The 12,104-nt window shown below is 52.1% G+C and overlaps 1 protein-coding gene across 1 annotated transcript; it reads left to right on the plus strand.

Annotated features, from left to right (window-relative positions):
• The first annotated feature begins 1,090 nt into the window (after nt 1–1,090).
• On the plus strand, nt 1,091–10,831 carry ZNF500 (zinc finger protein 500). Its single transcript, XM_036279743.1, has 5 exons — nt 1,091–1,576; nt 3,181–3,364; nt 3,576–3,643; nt 5,695–5,803; nt 10,068–10,831. The coding sequence occupies exons 1-5, from the start codon at nt 1,181–1,183 to the stop codon at nt 10,829–10,831; spliced, it is 1,521 nt and encodes a 506-aa protein (XP_036135636.1). The 5' UTR covers nt 1,091–1,180.
• The last annotated feature ends 1,273 nt before the right edge of the window (nt 10,832–12,104 follow it).

The raw sequence follows: 12,104 nt of genomic DNA on the forward strand, positions 1-12,104 counted from the left end.
CCTATACTCTCAGCGGGTCAACCAGGTGTTCCAAGACTATCCAAAATGCATCTCGCGGGCCCGCCTACGTGGCCTTGTACAGTCTCTCAACCACTGGTGCGAGAACTACGTTACCCAAAGACCCGCCTATCCAGACTTATTACGATTCTTGACAGCCGACTCGACCAATGACGCGAAGACAATGTTACGCCCCGCCCAATGCTTCCAGTAGGTCCGCCCATGCTGTCTCGTTTCCAAGCTGGACAGCTCGTTCAGCCAATGGCCTGCGCGGATCCGTCCTGGCCCTGCGTCCTGCGGTTGGGGTCCTCTACCTCCCCATCCGCGACCCAAGTCAGCCAGCTCGTCGAACCCCCAGCGCACGCGTTCCTGCTCCGGTCCTAGCCCGCCGCCCCCGGCGCGCCCCGAACATTGCAGGGCCCGCAGCGCAGCGGGTGAGTTCGGGGGCGCGGGGTCCCTGCTCTAACTGCCATCCCGCGGTGCGCTCTAGAGCCCTGGCTTGTGCTCCGGCCTCGGCCACCGCTCACTTGCCCAGACCTGAGCAGTCCGCCCGGAGTCACACCCCTCCCAGGACCCTGGAGCGGGTGGGACCGCCATGGTGACTGTCCACTCGGGGGTACCCGGCGGGGCCCATGGAGGGACTTGCTCACCAAGCCCGAAATCGCGATTCAGGTTGAAACAGAACATGCGTCCTCCCGGGCAGAGGCGGCTCTGGTTCCCACCATGTTTCCAAACGGACCCCATCCCCAAATGGCCAACCGTAATGAAAACTCGGCGAGTCTTGCGCTCTGACGGTTCTAGGCACTGGGCTAAACTTTCCAAACATCCCATTTAGTTCTCTCAGCAACCTGCGTGTGGATAATACCACCATCTCTTCTTTTCAAATGAGGAAAGTCGGGCCCAGAGAAGTTAAGTAGTTTACCCGAGAACTAGCAGGGAGTTAGAAGCAGAGATAAATTGATTTATTTCAACCCTTTCCTTTTGCCAATGAAGGTGAGTTAGCCCTGGGTCCAAGGCATGGGCTTATGGGTGCAGGCCTTTATCCAGCCCCAGTGCATCCCCAACGATGTTGTCATCTGTCCACAGAGCCCTGGAAAAACACCTACCCAGTGGCTGGCCAGAGGTATAGGGAGAGACAGCTTTGACTCCTGAGACCTGTGAAGGACAAAGGCCCACCGGGAACATGGCAACTGCCCAGGGCCTCCAGCCCCCACCACCCCTGGGGCAGGATGAGATCCTGATTGTGAAGGTGGAGGAGGACTTCCACTGGGAAGAGGATCCCTCTTTGAAGATGGAAGACCCCAGCCCTGAGACCTTCCGCCAGCTCTTCCGGCTCTTCTGCTACCAGGAGGTGGCCGGCCCCCGGGAGGCCTTGAGCCGTCTCTGGGAGCTCTGCTGCCGCTGGCTGCGGCCAGAGCTGCGCACCAAGGAGCAGATCCTGGAGCTGCTGGTGCTGGAGCAGTTCCTGATGGTGCTGCCGGGGGAGATCCAGGCCTGGGTGCGGGAGCGGCAGCCGGAGAGTGGTGAGGAGGCCGTGGTCCTCGTGGAAGGGCTCCAGCGGGAGCCCAGGAAACAGAGGGTGAGGTGGGGGGCATTCTAGCCTTGAGGTGAGGAAACGGGCTCTGTGCCCTCAGGGCCTTGCTGCTGAGGTCTGTAGATTCCTTGGGTTCTGGAGCAAGTGGCCAGCTGTTGTCAATGGGAGAACCAAATGTTCTGAATGGAAGAAGGCAACTGTAAAGTTTCTCAACCTTGGCCAATGGGTATCCACCTATTGATCAACCACAAGTAGCTCCACTAGCCCTTTCTAAGCTAGTATGGATTGGTTTGTTAATACCGTCACAGCATAGACCAGACACACGTTTTGATGGGAGGAAGGTTGGAGACCTTTCAAGGCGTGGCCTTGGGAGTTGAAGAGATCCCAACAGAGGGAGGAACACTGGAAAGAAAGACCAGGGGCTGGTGGGTGCCCTGATTAACACCCCTAGATGTTCCCCAATCTCTCTAGAGCTGTGTTGTCCAACACAGTGGCTAACAGCCTGGTGTAACTTTAGATTAAATAAAATTAAAAATGCAGTTGTTAAGTCACACCAGCCATATTTCAAGAGCCCAGTTGTCACATGTGGCTATTATACTAGACAGTGTGGCTTATAGGATGCTTCCATCATCATGGAAAGTTCTGTAGACAGTGTTGCTCTAGAGCACACTCCACCTCCTAACCAGATTTGGGGAATGGGACGTCTCTTACAAATTTCTCCTGCTTTTAGTCCCTAAACTCCTCAAGATTAAAAAAAAGTAATTTCACTTGTTTTAGTTTTTTTTTCAGTGCCATGCCCAGATTAGGTATTTGGCAAATGCTGACAGGTCACTTTCTTCCTGTGGCAGTGCCATTGCCTACACATTGCTGTTCCCTTGTGTCCAGCAGGACAGATACATCCCCCAAAAACTTGACCACAGTGTGAGTTGAGTGCACTAAGCAAATCCTACTGCCATGGTGACTAATAAGAACTCAGGATGCCCCCCCAGCCCCTCCAACTTGGTTTTGAAGATTCCTGCATGGCTTCCCTCTATCACTGTGTACCCTGGAACCTCGGGAACTGTCTTTTGTCAGAGATGTGGAACGTTGGGCGAAAGGGAGCCTGAGACGGGTTCCCCAGCTGTTGTAGCCATTCCCTAGGGAATGTCTCTTGTCCCAAGTACTGTTGTAGAGCTCAGTAAACTGTGACTCAAGTTCGTCCAATTTACCTTCTCTGGAATTAGAAGTTAATAATCCCAGAGCACCTGTAGATGATTTCAATAAATGTGGCAAATGCAGTAATGCCAACTTCCAAAATGAGATTGGATTCAGGGCCCTTCTGGTCCAGGGTTTGTTGGGAGCTCCAAGGAATAAGGGTAAGAGTGTGACAGTGACACTAATGCAGTGTGACAACGAGAGACTGGAGTCTCACTCAGGAGCAGACCAGGCCTCCATATGTCCAGGCTGGGAGCCTGACCTCTTCCCAGCTCGCTTTCCTTCTCTCTGGGTGTTGCTGGAGGTATGGCTGTGTGTGGCATGTGAAGAGCCAAGGGTGCGGTGACAAGGCCACCTTGGTGGTAAGGATGGCCAGGGATGCTCGACAAGGGGTTGGGGACCCTGTGGGTCTCCCCCTGGCTTGGGAGGTGGTTAGCAGCTCTCTGTCTGTGCAGGGCCGGGAGCTACTCTCTGACAATGCAGTGCCCCACCACATGGGGGAACAATCTATGAAATGCCAGGCAGAGGCCCAACGAAAGGAATTGTCCCTGGAGGAGGGGGCTCATTACTCCAGCCAGCAGTCCCCAGCCCAGCTGAAGCACAGATCGAAGAGAAGCCCCGAGCTCTGGCCAAAGAGGGGTGAGTAGCCACCCCTCAAGGAGAGCAGCCCTGCTGGAGAGGGAGGCAAAGGGAAAGGAGTGTTGCAGGAGGATGAGGCCTATGTGCATGTGTCGTGGACAGGCTCCCGGTGGGGAGTTGAGCATGGCTGATGGACCTGTCCTGGCTTTCACTGCTATCTGCTCACAGGTGGGCTGTGCAGGCTTCACTGGTGACTCTGCTCTTTCCGCAGGCCCATTCACCTCCCAGCACCAGGAGATATCAGCACCAGCCACGTCCTTCCTTTCAGCCTGGTCCCAGGTGAGCAGGCATTTCTGGTCTGCAGCATCCCCATGGAAACACTTCTATCCCACGGCCAGGTCTGTAGGTTTCAGAGACACTCCCCCCTGGAGTGACCTTTGCCTCCTGGGAGGTTTTGTCCTTTCTCAGCTGCCGTCTAAATATTAGGCCTGTCCTGGAGGAGTCTGGGGCCCAAAGGTAAGCTCTGCCAATTGCTCAAACCCAACTGGGTGTTAGAATCTCTTGGGATTCTAGGTAAAAATACAGGTCCCTCCCCCAGCCCTGGCCTGGAATAGTCTTTTTTGCTTGTTTGTTTAAATAACAGCTTTATTTATTTATTTTTTTATTTTTATTTTATTTTTTTATCCTCACCCGAGGATATTTTTCCATTTTTTGTACAGATAGAGTGGGGGGGGGGAGAGAGGAAGGGAGAGAGAGAGAGAAACATCGACGTGAAGGGACACATCGAGTGGCTGCCACCCGCACGACCAACCAGGGCCGGGGACAAACTGCAACCGAAGTACGTGCCCTTAGCGGGAACCGAACCCGGGTCTCTCCGGACCGCAGGCCTACGCTCTAACCGCTGAGCCAAACTGGCCAGGGCAATAACAGCTTTATTGAAATATAAATCATATACATACAATTCACCCATTTAAATTTTTTTAAACTTTACTTATTGAATTTTAGAGAGAGGAAGGGGGGGGGGAGAGAGAGAGAAACATTGATATGTTGTTCCACTTATTTATGCATTCATTGGTTGATTCTTGAATGTGTCTTGACCAGGGATGAAACCCACAACTTTGGTTTATTGAGATGATGCTCTAACCAGCTGACTTATCTGGCTAGGGCTACAATTCTCCCACTTATTTTTTATTTTACTTATTTATTTTTAAATATGTTTTTATTGATTTTTCAGAGAGAGAGGATGGGAGAGGGAGAGAGAAGCATCAATGTGAGAGGAAAACATCGATCAGATGCCTCCTGCACGCCCCCTACTGGGGATTGAGCCTGAAACCTGGGCATGTGCCCTGACCAAGAATCAAACTGGGACCTCTCTGTCCATGGGATGATGCTCAATCCACTGAGCCACACCAGCCAGGCTACAATTCACTCATTTAAAGTGTACAGTGTTTAGTATACTTGCAGAGTTGTGTGATCATTACAATCAATTTTAGAACATTTTTATTATCTCCCCCAAATATGCCACACTCATTAGCAGTTGCTCCCCATTTCCCCTCTCCCAGCCTCCAGCAACCACCCATCCTCTTTCTGTCTCTGAATTTGTCTCTTCTGGACATTGTAAGTGTGGGTTTTATTCAATTAATTTAATTATTTTAGATTTTTTTTTTCCTTTATTGATCTTAGAGAGGAAGTGAGAGGAAGAGAGAGCTTGAAACATCAATGAGAGGGAACATCGAGCGGCCGCCTCCTGTATGCTCCCCACTGGGGATCAGACCCACAACCTGGGCATGTGCCCCGACCGGGAATCGAACCGGTGACCTCCTGGTACATGGGTCGACACTCAACCACTGAGCCACATCGGCTGGACTATTTAATTTATTTTTTAAGTTATTTATTTACGTTTGCTTGGGTTTTCATTTTAATCATGCTCCCAGGTTAGTCTGGTGCTAGATGTGGGAACTACTGGCTTCGAGACATCCTGAAGTCCTCAGGTTACCCCATTTGGGTCCCAGGGCTGGCTTGAGCTCAGGTAGGGCTTGCTGACCCGTGTCCCCAAGGGGCATGGGCCCCGTGGCTCAGCAAGCAGTGGATCCAGCTGCTCCGCCCAGTGAATCTGTCCATACCACCTATGGCCCTACAGCAACAGGACAGAGCATGGTGGCGATAGTGTCCTCCCAAAGAGCAGGATCCGGTCGTGTCTGTGGGCTGAGCGTGGGAGGAGAAGAGGTGTATGACAGCATGTGGAGAGGGAAAGTATGGGAAGAAAAGAAGTGGTGGGAGGTGAGCAGGACCCACCATTGTGACGTGATTGGAAGGAATAGATCAGCCTACCAGGCTGGCCCAGCCTGAAGGAGCACTGGCATGGGACTGAATGGGCTGTGGCCTTGCAGGTGCCGGTGACCTTGGAGGACATGGCCGTGTACCTTTCCCAGGAGGAGTTGGGGTGCCTGGATCCTGCTCAGCAGGACCACAGTTGGGACATGCTACCAGAGAGTGAAGGTATGTGTGGGGAGACCCTGACTTCTGCCCATCAGAAACCATGATGTCTGGCCCTGGCCAGTGTGGCTCAGTTGTTTGGGTGTCATCATCCCATGCACCAAAGGGTTGCCAGTTCATTTCCCAGTCAGGACACATTCCTAGGTTCTGGGCTCGATCCCTGGTAAGTGGTGTGCAGGAGGCAGTCAATTGATGTTATGCTCTCATATCGATGTTTCTCTTTCTTTCTCTCTCTCCCTGTCCCTTCTTCTCTATAAAAATCAGTTAAAACACTTAAATAAAAAAAAAGAAACCGTGATGTCTGGTGTGGGCTAGTGGCAGGGGGGAGGTGACTCCTGGCCTCCTGTTGGATGTAGCTGGCTTGGCATTTCCCCAGAGGTGTGTGATGCCTCCAGGACCCAAGACCCAGACCACCACCTCGCTCACACCTTCTCTGGTTCCCCACTGCCTATAAGAGCTAGTCTAGCAGTTCTCAAATTGTGGTGGCCTGAGGAATCATGGGAAGTATGTTAGAAATAGGAACTCCCTGGCCCCATGCCTAGTGGTGGACTCAGTAGACCAGGTGTGCTCCCTGGCAATTTCACTTGGTATCCAGCTGCAGACAACCTGCAAAGCCAGGTTTGATGGTTGTCAGTGGCCCAGCTGCAGTGGGGGCAACATGGCTGCTCACCCACATCCCAGGCAGATGCCCAGAGCTATCCCGAATTCCTTTTTTTTTCACTGCTTCACCCATATGGTTGATCCAGTGTCCCTTCAACCTCTGTGCTGCCCTCAGCCCCCGTGGGCAGAGCTGCTTCTGGAAAGGCCTTGGCCATTCATGATCTCTCTTTACCAATGCCTCGGCTTCCCACCCGACTCTCCACTCGGCTCGTCTTGCCACTCCTGTCACCCTCTTATTCCCTGAAATGTTTTTAAAGGAGTCGAGATGCTGCTTTGTATTAGTTGGGGTTTTCTAGAGAAACAGAATTAATAGAATGTGTGTATGTGTGTGTATAAATCAATTTAAGGAATTGGCTCACATGATTTGAGTCTGATAAGTCCAAAATCTGTATAGCAGGCTAGCCGACTGGAAATTCAGGCAAGATTTCTATCTTTTTTTTTTTTTGTTCAGATAGAGTGGGAGGGAGAGAGAGAGAGAGAGAGAGAAAAACATCGACGTGAAAGGGACACATCGAGTGGCTGCCACCCACACAACGCAACCAGGGCCGGGGACAAACTGCAACCGAGGTACATGCCCTTAGCGGGAACCGAACCCGGGTCTCTCCAGACCGCAGACCAACGCTCTAACCGCTGAGCCAAACCAGCCAGGGCTATATTGCAATCTTGAGGCAGAATTCCTTTTCTGGAAAACCTCAGGTTTTGCTCTTAACCCCTTCAGCTGATTAGATGAGGCCCATCTCCAGGGTGGAGGGTGATCTGCTTTACTTAGTCAGTTGATTGTAAACGTTAACCACATCTATGTAATAACTCCACTGCAGCATCTAGATTGGCGTCTGACCAAACAGCAGTAACATAACTTGGCCAAGTTGGCACAGAAAACTAATCATCACATACTTACCTTTACATTCTCTTTTTTTCCAAACTAAGTATCTGTGGAATGAATTAAAATGAACCTTTCCATTGCCTCATATGAGAACACTTAATGTGCTGTGCACTCTATTGCTGAACCATTGTTCCGTGTCTATCTCCCACTGTGATTGTAACTCATGGCCACTTAGTCTCTGTGAAAGCCTTGGGCCCTGTTTCCTCACTTCCTCTCCCTCAAAGAAAACACAGTCTGCACAGTCTGCACCTTCATCCCTGTCTTTCAGAGCATTGCACTTTCCCAGAGATTCTTCTGATGCCCTTTGCCCTCACGAGGAGGAGATTTGCAGTCCCATGGTTCTGATCCAGCCCACACTCACATCCTCTCTTCTCTCTCCTTGTAAGCAGGACTCCCCACCCCAGGGCCCCGTCTGATTGCCCAGTGGGGGCAAGGGGAAGGCCTGCGGGACCCAGCTCATGCTGCCTTTCGACAGAGGGATGTCTCTGGTGGTGCCGGCTCGGGTAAGGGGGTCAGCAAGAAGGAAACGGAAGTCACAGTTTAGATTCTGTCCTCTCCTGGGGTTTAGACCATGGTGATTGTGTTTGTGTACTTCATGCTTAGGGGCTTAGAGGAGGAGGCAGCAGACTTTTTCTGTAAAGAGCCAGAGAGTAAATCATTCTGGTTTGTGGGCCATGTAGTCTGTGCTGTTTTGGTCTGAAAGCAGCCATGAAACAACATAAAACTTTATTTACAGAGGTAGGCACTGCCTATGGGCCTAAGTGTGCTGCCCAAGGGAAAAACAAAGGGAGATAGTGACCTTGAGAAAGGTTTGGGCTCCAGCAGAAACCCCTCAGTGGAGGAGAGTCATACCAGAGCAGTCTGGGATCACGTACTGCCCGTGGGAGCAGACGTGACTCTAGTTCCCAAGGAAGAAATGAGGACGAGGAGCCTAGGCTGAGCATGAGGTGGATCAGAGAGCCCCTGAGGGTCACCCAGTCAGCATGTACTACTCTCTTGGGCCTTAACTGGGGGGTGGAATTGCTGGGTCATGTGATGACTATGTGTAACCTTTTGAGGAACCACCAGACTCAGGTCCTTTTTAAAAATTCTCACAACAGCCCAGCCAGTGTGGCTCAATGGATGGAGTGTCGTCCCATGGACTGAGAGGTCCTGGTTCAATTCCTAGTCAGTGCACATGCCCGGGTTGCAGGCTCAATTCCCAGTAGGGGGCGTGCAGGAGGCAGCCGATTGATGTCTCTCTCTCACATCGATGTTTCTCTCTCTCTCACTTCCTTTCTCTCTAAAATATCAATTAAAAAAAAAACATTAAAAAAAAATTCTCACAACAGGCCATTGAGGTGGTTCCATCTTTAGTTGTATACATGTGAGAATCGAGGCTCAGTAAATGTGAGCCGAAGCCTGTGTTTGGCTTTCTGGAAGAGCGCGTGGAGACAGGAGAGAGCAAAAGAGGCCTGCCTGGGGGGCCTGGTGGTAGACAGGGTCTTAGTGTGGACATATCTCAGGGTGGCAGATGTTGGGTCAGTGTCTGCCCACTGTGAGCTTTTCAGGGGGCTCTGCGAGAGCACATCTACTCCCCAGTCCTCAGTTCCCCGGCATGCCTCATGCCCCAAGGTCCCCAGATGAGGTTTGCCTTATGCCTCAGACGAGGAAGCAGAGTCAAGCATTTGCCTAAAGTTATACAACCTGGAGGGATCGAGCCAAGTCTGTTCAGGGTCCTCTCATTCTGTGCTCGGTGGTCACTCGTATACTTGGATCTGCAAAGGGGCCTTGGGGGCTGCCTCCAAGTACATGAGCGGGAGGCTGAGGATCTAGGACCCCAGGTCTTCTGGTCCTGCTCCAACCAAAACAACCTAGAGCAGGATCTCTTTCCCTGGGCACTGTTGCCACCAGGGTCGGGTGGTTTTCTCTTGTGGGGCCATCTGTGTACCAGAGAATATATAGCAGCATTCCTGGCCTCCACCCACTAAGACGCCAGTTGCAACAACACTCCCACCTCAGGCGTGACGACCAAAAATGTCTCCAGACATTCATTGTCAAGTGTTGGCTAAGGTGCACCACTGCCTCTGGGTTAGGACCCCTGGCCTGGAGGTTACATGCCCAGACTCCAGAGCCAGACTACTGGTGTTCTTAACTTACCAGCTAAGTGACTCTGGGTAAGTTCTCTAAACCTCCTTTTGCCTCAGTTTCCTTGTCCATAAAATGGGACCATAACAGCACCCACCTCACGGGCATTACGAGGATTAAACAAGTTGCCGTGCATTTATGACAGCCTCTGGCCATGGTGTTAGCACCTCACATCAGGGTCTGGCTGACACTCCCTGCTCCATGTTTTTTCTTTTTCTTGTTCCATGTTTTGAGGGGGGATTTGAAGAGCATCTCTCTCCATCATTTTCCTCAGATGGGATGCCCACCCAGCCTTTGTCTTTCTTTAAAAAAAATTTTTTTTTCTTTATTGATTTTTTTTAGAGAGAGGGGGAAGGGGAGGGGGAGAGAGAGAGAGAGAAACATTGATGAGAGAGAACATCGATTGGCTGCCTCCTGCATACCCCCGACTGGGAATCGGGCGCACAACCTGGGCATGTGCCCTGACCAGGAACTGAACCTGCGAGCTCTTAGTGCATGGGTCGACGCTCAACCACTGGGCCACACCGGCCAGACAGCCTTTGTCTTTCTTATTAGGAGCTCCCCTCCTCCTCAGAGACTCTGCTTTCTCTGTCTCAGGCTTTGGAATGAAGTTTAAGGATGGAGAGGACACCAGGGAGGACACATCAAAGAGGATGGAGTGGGACCGAGTGCTGTCGGCTCGGTGCAAGGGGCTCAGCCCCCCGTTCCCAGGTCACGAGCTGACCCCTGTCAGGGGTCTGACCAAATCTGAGCAGCCTCTGGAAAGAGGGGGGCCCCACAGGGTGGCAAAGCCTTACATGTGCCCTGAATGCGGCAAAGGCTTTAGCAAAACATCTCACTTGACCAAGCACCAGCGCACGCACACCGGGGAGCGGCCGTACCAGTGTCCCATGTGCGGGAAGGGCTTCAGCGACCGCTCCAACTTCAGCACCCACCAGCGGGTCCACACGGGCGAGAAGCCCTACCGGTGTGCTGAGTGTGGAAAGCGCTTCAGCCAGAGCTCCAGCCTGGTGATCCACCGCCGGACACACACCGGGGAGCGGCCCTACGTGTGCACTGAGTGTGGGAAGCGCTTCAGCAATAGCTCACACTTCAGCGCCCACCGCAGGACGCACACAGGCGAGAGGCCCTACACATGCCCGGCCTGTGGCCAGGGCTTCCGCCGGGGCACGGACCTTCACAAACACCAGCAGACTCATGGTGAGGAGAAGCACCCCACAGCTACACCGAGGGAGTGCAGCTGCCACCCAGACCCTTGCAGCTCCAGGAGTTCCCAGGGGCCAAAGCCTGACCACCAGGCATGTAAGTCAGTCACAGTACATGAAGCTGCCCGAGCTGTTACCCGGAACCAGAAACGCTGACGTTGAGGTATCTTCATACCAGCTGTGTGCTTCCCTGGGCCCGGCATGAGGACACAGCAGTGGGACATTTTGGGTGGAGTGTTGGGCACAGAGCAGATGTATTAGAGACAGGGTTGCTGTATAAATGACCACAAACTGCCCGGCTTACAACAGGAATTAATTCTGTCAGTTCAGGTGGCCACAAGTCCAAAATCAAGGTGTCTTTAGCACTGGTTCTTTCTGGAGGCTCTGATAGAAAAATCCTGTGCCTCTTCCAGCTGCTGATGTTACCCACAGTCCTCTGTCTGTGGGCTCAGAGCATCACTCCTGTTGCTGCCTCTGTCGCTACGGCCTTCTCCCTGTGTCTGTGTCCTCTCCTCTTCTAAGGATACATTGTATGAAATATATTGTATTTAAGCCCCCCCAATCTTAACTATTTCTGCAATGATCCTATTCCCAAATAAGGGCACATTCTGAGATTCTGATTGGACTAGAATTTGGAGGATACTCTTTAACCACTGCGGGGGAAGCCGTAATGGCTGCAGTTGCTTGTGGCATTATGTACCCCAGCCTTCCCCTCCAACCTTGCCACACTTTCAAAATGTAGGTGATGGGGGCTTTTCCTGCGTTCCAGTGGTGTCAGCAAGGAAATGGGGTGAGTTGGGAGTTAGCTTTGAGGATCCAGTTGTTTCGTAGGATGGATGCCTAGTGTGGGAATACTTCCATCTCCTGACCTCTCCCACCCATGAGGAAGCCTGGGGATCTCACTGGCCTCGCCATCCTCCCAGGGTAAGGGTCTCGCCATCCTCCCAGGGTAAGGGTCTGGGCTGCCTCTGCTCCAGCCCCAAGTGGCCATCTTCCAGGACACAGGCTGGCCTTGGTCACCCCACTTTGTCTTTCTGAGGCAGACGTGCCTCTCTGATTTGTTCATATCCACAGTCTCCTGAGTGGCTGGGGGGAAAAGTAGAGTCTCCTTGTTCAGTTTAGTTATCTCTGGAGTCATGGGGCAGCTGCTGAAACCACTGGGTTCTGGAACATTCCATCCAGAAGTGTGGCTGTTCCTCACTCCTGGGTGGCTTTGGTCCTCATGCCAGTTCTTGATGCTCCCCACTATTTTGTCACTGAATCACTGTATATATTTTCACCTTTCTATACAACCCAGGTTCCAGGGCATGTGACCTGCTCTTCTCTCAATAAAAGATGTCAGTCCTCTTACCATGTGCTCTGTCCTGTGTATGTATCCTCTGGAGAATGGAGCCGCCTGGTTTAAGGACGGTTTTTACCATCTAGGCCA

This window comes from Molossus molossus, unplaced genomic scaffold (genome assembly GCF_014108415.1).
Source record: "Molossus molossus isolate mMolMol1 unplaced genomic scaffold, mMolMol1.p scaffold_m16_p_3, whole genome shotgun sequence".
Classification (NCBI taxonomy): domain Eukaryota; kingdom Metazoa; phylum Chordata; class Mammalia; order Chiroptera; family Molossidae; genus Molossus; species Molossus molossus.